Here is a 6,000-nt window from a genome sequence, read left to right on the forward strand (position 1 = left end):
TCACATGTGAATTTATGCACACACCGACTGTAAGTGTGGAAGAAGAAAGCCTGAACACGAAAGAAAGTGTGCTTGGATCCACACACGCTACAACAGAATCTGCCTGCTTTGATTGCCCCATCTCTCCTCCCGCCCCCCAACACTGGGGTATCCAGAGATACCAGTTGTTTCTCACTCTAACATGAGTTGCCTCATGGGCCATGGTGATTAGACCCACCAGGTTTTCCATCTATCCGTCTGAATGTGTAGGAGTCTGATAAGAGCCCACTTGTGTGAGTGGTGGGGGGTGAAGAGTACCAGTATCTGTAGGTGTATAACTGTTTCTACACTTACGATTATGTGTGAAAGTTTAGTGTTGGCTGTTCCTAGCCAGACTGGAGAAACTTCCCTTCTCCTTTCATCTTCACTGTCTTGGGAATTTATACACTCACCTGTTTCCATTGCCACCCAAATGTGGCCAATTCCTGCCTTCACTTAAATGTCCTAGGGTATATAACTTTAATTCTGTACTGGGGCTGGGCAGAAATAAGGCTGGAAATGGCTGGTGCCCATTTTCTGTGGAGGCACTCTGTGCTCCCCCCCACCCCCCGACCCCACTCCACCCCATTCTGGTCTAGGAATCTCCCAGAGGATGAAAAATGCTTGCAAAGGCAAACAGGAATGGTGACAGCCATGAGGAACTCAGAGGATCACACCCAGGAATGGGATGATCAACCCCTCTCTTGACGATAGATCCCATTTTTAAGGCAAAATTGATCACAGAGGGAAAGTGAGGACTCCTGTCTCCACAAATGCTGCCTCAGGGATTGGAGAGATGAGAGGTAAGACTGCAATACTCTATTTCTTTTAAACTTCCACAATCAAAAGAGCTGAAATGACTCCAAATAATATGTAATTGATGGTGAATAACAGTATCTCTACAAAGTGACCAAATAGTTGAAGTAGACTTTCTCTTTTGTCATAAAGTATATAAATTCAGGACTGTGGGGTCATGTGAGGCAAAAGTATTATGTGCTGGAATACACTGATGATTTGTGAGTGTTTACATCTTGGCCCAGTGCACTGCCACACAGCTAAATATTCACATGTTAAAATAAGCAACGATGAACTGCAATAATCAACACATGTAACATGCCATATTTTAAGCTGAATGAATGAGTGGGTGAAAAGAAAAACAAACATATTTAGAAAAGTAGAATCATCTCACATAGTGATCCCCGAAATAACAATACCTGGATTCTGTTCTCAGTTTCACCAATGACTTAATCTATTGAAAGGTTTTCTTTTTCCTTTTTTTAAAATCATACAGGAAAATTAGTCCAGTGACACAATATCTCTCAAAAACATGAATATGCTTAATCAAACCTTGTTGAAGTGTCTTTTAAAATGTAAATGATCACTAATAAATGTTAGTTGTTGCAAACCTGTTTATTGTAGCACCACATATAATACATATTTCCATGTTCAGGACACAAACATTATCCTAAATTGTAAGGGAGGATGCTAGTTTCATAATATGCCAGGAGAATTTTTCCATAGTCAATATGTTGCCTATTTGCACTTAGCTACATTGCATCAATAATCTGAAAAAGAGAAATAGCCTGGTTATGGCTAGAGATTCTGATTAGAGGCTAAGATTTCTATCATGGACTGCTTTCAACTGTTATATTTTATGGCACAGATTCAGTGGGAATCTGATCTGCTAAAATATTTGGGCTGTGAAAACTCCCACACTGTGACAGATGTCAAGTCCAATTAAGTGACTCATGCCCAGGTTTCTGTCCAATAGGATTTCCCATTAAATATCAATTTAGGGAAAAAAATTCCATCCCCCTTCTTAAGCCTTTATCTCTTCGACCATCTCCAGGCTGAATCAATTGGTACCAAGAGAGCCAAGAAGCCACACACGCATCTCTGTCTCTTTGCTCTGGCTCTCCCACCCTCTCGCCTCTTTCTCCGCTTCCCTGTCACTGTTACTCCGGGAGACGTTCACTTTTCACCAACCTTTCTCCAAGCATCTCCAAGCCACTGACTCTATATATTTTGCTACAAGGTAAAGAAAGGAGGGGGTGGGGGGTGGGCGATGTAACCAAGCCTTGAAAGACTTTGAAACTGGAAATAGGTGTCTGTTTATACAACATACAAGTAAAGGAGGGAAGAGGAAGAGGCAAGCTTAGCCCCGAGTTACAGTATTGTGTTCCTGGGAACTGGGGAGACATCAGCTGAACAAAGCCTTATCTCAAAAAAAAAAAAAAAAAAAAAAAATCACTTCTGAGCAAGATCGCATCTCTGCTTTGCACTCCCCAGTTTCTGCTCAGCCGTATTAAGGAAGGAAAAGAGTCCTCCTCACAGGAGCGGAATCTTATCTTAACCATCTTTCTTATTGATTCTTCCGCTATTAGAAAGTGGAGGAATCAGTCCTTTGATGTGATTGTGTTTATCTCTGCATCTCTTTTGTTATTTATAGAGACCCAGAAGAGGAAAAGAGGCAAGAGACTTTTCAACACATCGTTAAAAAAAAAAAAAAACAAAAACAACAACGAATTTCCCGAAATGTTTGAGAACAATTAAAAGGAAAAGGCGTTTTTTTGATCTATCAACTAAGTGAACAATCATTCATACCGTTCCTCGCTGTGGACACCAGCGAGATGACAGCTGCTTTTTCATTTTTGAATGTAATAAATATTTGCTGCTTTTAATATATTTCGGAATTTCTCCCCGCTATTCCCTGGGATTTTAACTCTAAAAGATTGGAGAAAAGATTATCGAAAGGGCTTTTACAAGGTAAGCCTCCTTTAAATGCTTTTTTCCCAGCTTGGAACTAAGTTAGATTATGCATATCGTATTTATAGAGTATTTCATGAATGCCTGAAAAAAACAAAATGCATATACGACATGCTGTATATGAATATTTTTAAAAGACACCTGGAGAAGAATTTAACATGATTTGAGGGCAACCCAGGAACTTTTCATCCGATCTACAACTATGTTGTGGTTTATTGTAATTTTCCATTACTCGCCTACTTATTTATACCCTCTCAAGGCGAAGGTGTAGCTGCAAGCTGTTCTACTTATAAACGTGTACGTGAAAAGTCCGAAGAGTCACACGTAAAACACTTGGAGCATTTGTTTTTATTTTACCTTAGAGGACTTGTTTTCCTCGTAGGGAAATGAAAGCCGCCTTAGAGCCAAATTCGCACCTAACTAAGCAAGTGCGATGCTGGAAGCAGATCGCTGGAAGCAGATAGCACAGCCCCAGCTTTTGTCTAGGAGCAAACCCGCACGTTGCAGACGCGACCTATTCCCCGGCTAGCACCCCTCCTGCCCAGCCGCACACGCGGGGCCCGGGGCTGGCAGCCTGGTCCGCCCTCCCGGCGCCCGGGATCGGTGCGCATAGCCCCAGCAGGTGCCTTCCCTGCCTGCCGGACCCTTTCTCGAAGCCCGAATTTCCTTGAAGCCCCAAGGCTGGGAGCGACCCTATCCCAGTAGGCGCGCAATCGGGGCCGGTCCTCCAGGCGCCCAGGAGGAGCCGGGCACAGCGGCCTTTCTACGAGTACATCCTTAGAGGAATCAGAGGCCAGACTACCTCGGCCTCGGGGACCGCTGCGGGCTCCCGACTCTCCGCCTCGGAGCACCGAACTCTGCGGGTTGGGGTTGCAGCTCCGGCCGGGGCAGAAGGCGCGGCGCCCGCCTCCCGCCCCCGGTCCATGCCTTTCCTCCTTTCTCTCCTCCTGCAGCCACCCGGCCGCCGACCTTTTCCTGGGAGGTGGTCGGCAGACTGCGGGCGCATTGTCTGATCCCACGTCGCCGCGTCCCTAGGTCCCCGAAGTGTGTAGCTGTCTGTGTGACAGATGGTGCTTCGGGAGCCTGCGAGGGCATAAGAGTCCATTTGCTATTGAAAGGAGCCTTCACGTTGGTTCCGTCATCTCTTGATTATTAGGAAGAAGAGCGAGGGGTACGGGGAAGCCTTCCCACTCCGGGCCGTCTGTGCTCAGGGCTGAGTTCCTCTGAAACCCCGGACGCCCCTTGCCCCAGGCCCGTTCGAGGCCCGCGGGCGCCCGGCTCTCCCGCGGCTTCGCCCCAGGCCCTCTGGGCGGGAAGTGCTCTCCGTGTCTCTCTGTCCCCTAGCAAAACCCAGGTGGATTCGTCGTTCGGATTCATTCGTTTGTCAGAGTCGGAGAAGAAGTGAGGCAGGCGGAATGGCCGAGTTGTATTTAGTCGAAGGAAGCACAAAACCCGGTGGCGGCCTCGCAGGCCGGCGGCGGTTCCCCGGAGCAGGCCCGCAGGCCAGTCTCAGCCTCCCGGAGGCCGCGGTGTCAGGTCCGGGATGCGGCCTGGGCCAAGGCGAGGCTTCTCCGGCTCCTGCGCCAGGCGGAGGCTCGGGTCTTGGCCCTCGGGTCTGCCCGCCTCGGCGCGCTCTCTCCCCGTGGGACCCGCTCGGAGGAGCGAGCCAGACCGCCGTGGGAAGTTGGCCCGGGCCGCGCGGAGGCCCGGCGGGTTAGGCCCCCTCCCGCTCTAGCTCCTATCCAAAGAAGGACCCCCCCACCCCCCACTTCCTTTTACTGATCGCTTTTCTGACTCCCCTCAGCCTCCAAAATGATGCTGAGTCCGGACCAAGCCGCCGACTCGGACCACCCCAGCTCGGCGCACTCGGATCCGGAGTCGCTGGGCGGCGCAGACGCCAAGGTGCTGGGCAGCGTGTCGGACCTGGAGCCGGTGGAGGAGGCCGACGGCAAGGGCGGCAGCCGGGCCACGCTCTACCCGCACCCGCCGCAGCTGAGCCGCGAAGAGAAGCGCCGCCGCCGGCGCGCCACCGCCAAGTACCGCTCGGCCCACGCCACCCGCGAGCGCATCCGCGTGGAGGCCTTCAACTTGGCCTTTGCCGAGCTCCGCAAACTGCTGCCCACGCTGCCCCCGGACAAGAAGCTGTCCAAGATCGAGATCCTGCGCCTGGCCATCTGCTACATCTCCTATCTCAACCACGTCCTGGACGTCTAGGGCCGGGGTCGCGGCTAGGGGCCGCCTGGCCGGGAGTGGGTGAAACGCGGCCTACTGGGGCGGCCGCCGCGGGGATGGCGGTGGAGGCGGCGGCCCAGGGACGGCGGCCACCAGGCCTTGGACCCGGGAGGAGGCTCGCACTTTGTTCTCTCCTGTCCGCCGGGCGACTCTGTAAGGTTTCCGACTCCAGAAGGGTGGGGTTGTCTGGGGAGTCCTGGGGCCTGCAAGGAGTGTTTTTCAGGCAAGGCGAACCTCCTGGAGGTACCCAGACAAGTGACCTCCAGGCCTCCCCTCCACGTGTTAGGATCCCTTTAGGGATTGTTGCTTTAGCTCACTGGAGACTTTGAGTTCTCCTGCATTCATCTCCCACAGATCTTAATGTTTTGAAAGGATGAGGGGCAGAAGCTCAGAGTCTGGGCTTTTATCTTTAGACTATCTGGCTATTTTTTCTAACTGACAAATCACCAAACATTCGGAGGGGAGGGGAGGGAATCGCCTCCAGGGCAAAGATTTAAGGCTCAGAAAGGTGGAACACAGAAAACTTTCTGTTCCGTTGTAAAAGGAAGGTTATATTAGAATCTAAACAGACAAGCCTGGGCTATTTGGTAAGGCTAAAAAGACACACTGAGAACAGACACTGTGGAGAGATTTGAGTTTGGTGAGATTTTTAACCCCAAGGTCTGATGCTACTGGAGACAGGAGAATCCATATTTAAATGGAAAATTTAATATCTGATTGCTTTTTCAGGCGAAGTGCCCCTTTATATATCCAAAAACATCTATTTGTGACCTTAAACATGTGGACCCATAGGTGCAGTTAGAAAAAGACAACCTATTTTTATTTATGTTAGAAGGAGTAGAGTATTTTTTTCAGACATTTATTTTTCAGAGTGGTGATAATTTTACTTTGGATACTCTGTGCCAATTTATTTATAGTCAAGTGTTTACACTTTCTCCTTGTGGAATAATTATGTCTAACTTTTTAAGGTGTTTGTTGAGATTA

General features: G+C 49.4%; 1 protein-coding gene and 1 pseudogene across 1 annotated transcript; one reads left to right on the top strand and one right to left on the bottom strand.

Annotated features, from left to right (window-relative positions):
• The window catches only part of LOC102265528 (galectin-related protein pseudogene), an 84,069-nt pseudogene extending 83,628 nt beyond the window's left edge, over positions 1-441 (bottom strand).
• Positions 442-4,596: 4,155 nt separating this feature from the next.
• On the top strand, positions 4,597-4,998 carry NHLH2 (nescient helix-loop-helix 2). Its single transcript, XM_070363821.1, has one exon. It carries the CDS (start codon positions 4,597-4,599, stop codon positions 4,996-4,998), a length of 402 nt encoding a protein of 133 aa, XP_070219922.1.
• The last annotated feature ends 1,002 nt before the right edge of the window (positions 4,999-6,000 follow it).

This window comes from Bos mutus, chromosome 3, assembly GCF_027580195.1.
Source record: "Bos mutus isolate GX-2022 chromosome 3, NWIPB_WYAK_1.1, whole genome shotgun sequence".
NCBI lineage: Eukaryota > Metazoa > Chordata > Mammalia > Artiodactyla > Bovidae > Bos > Bos mutus.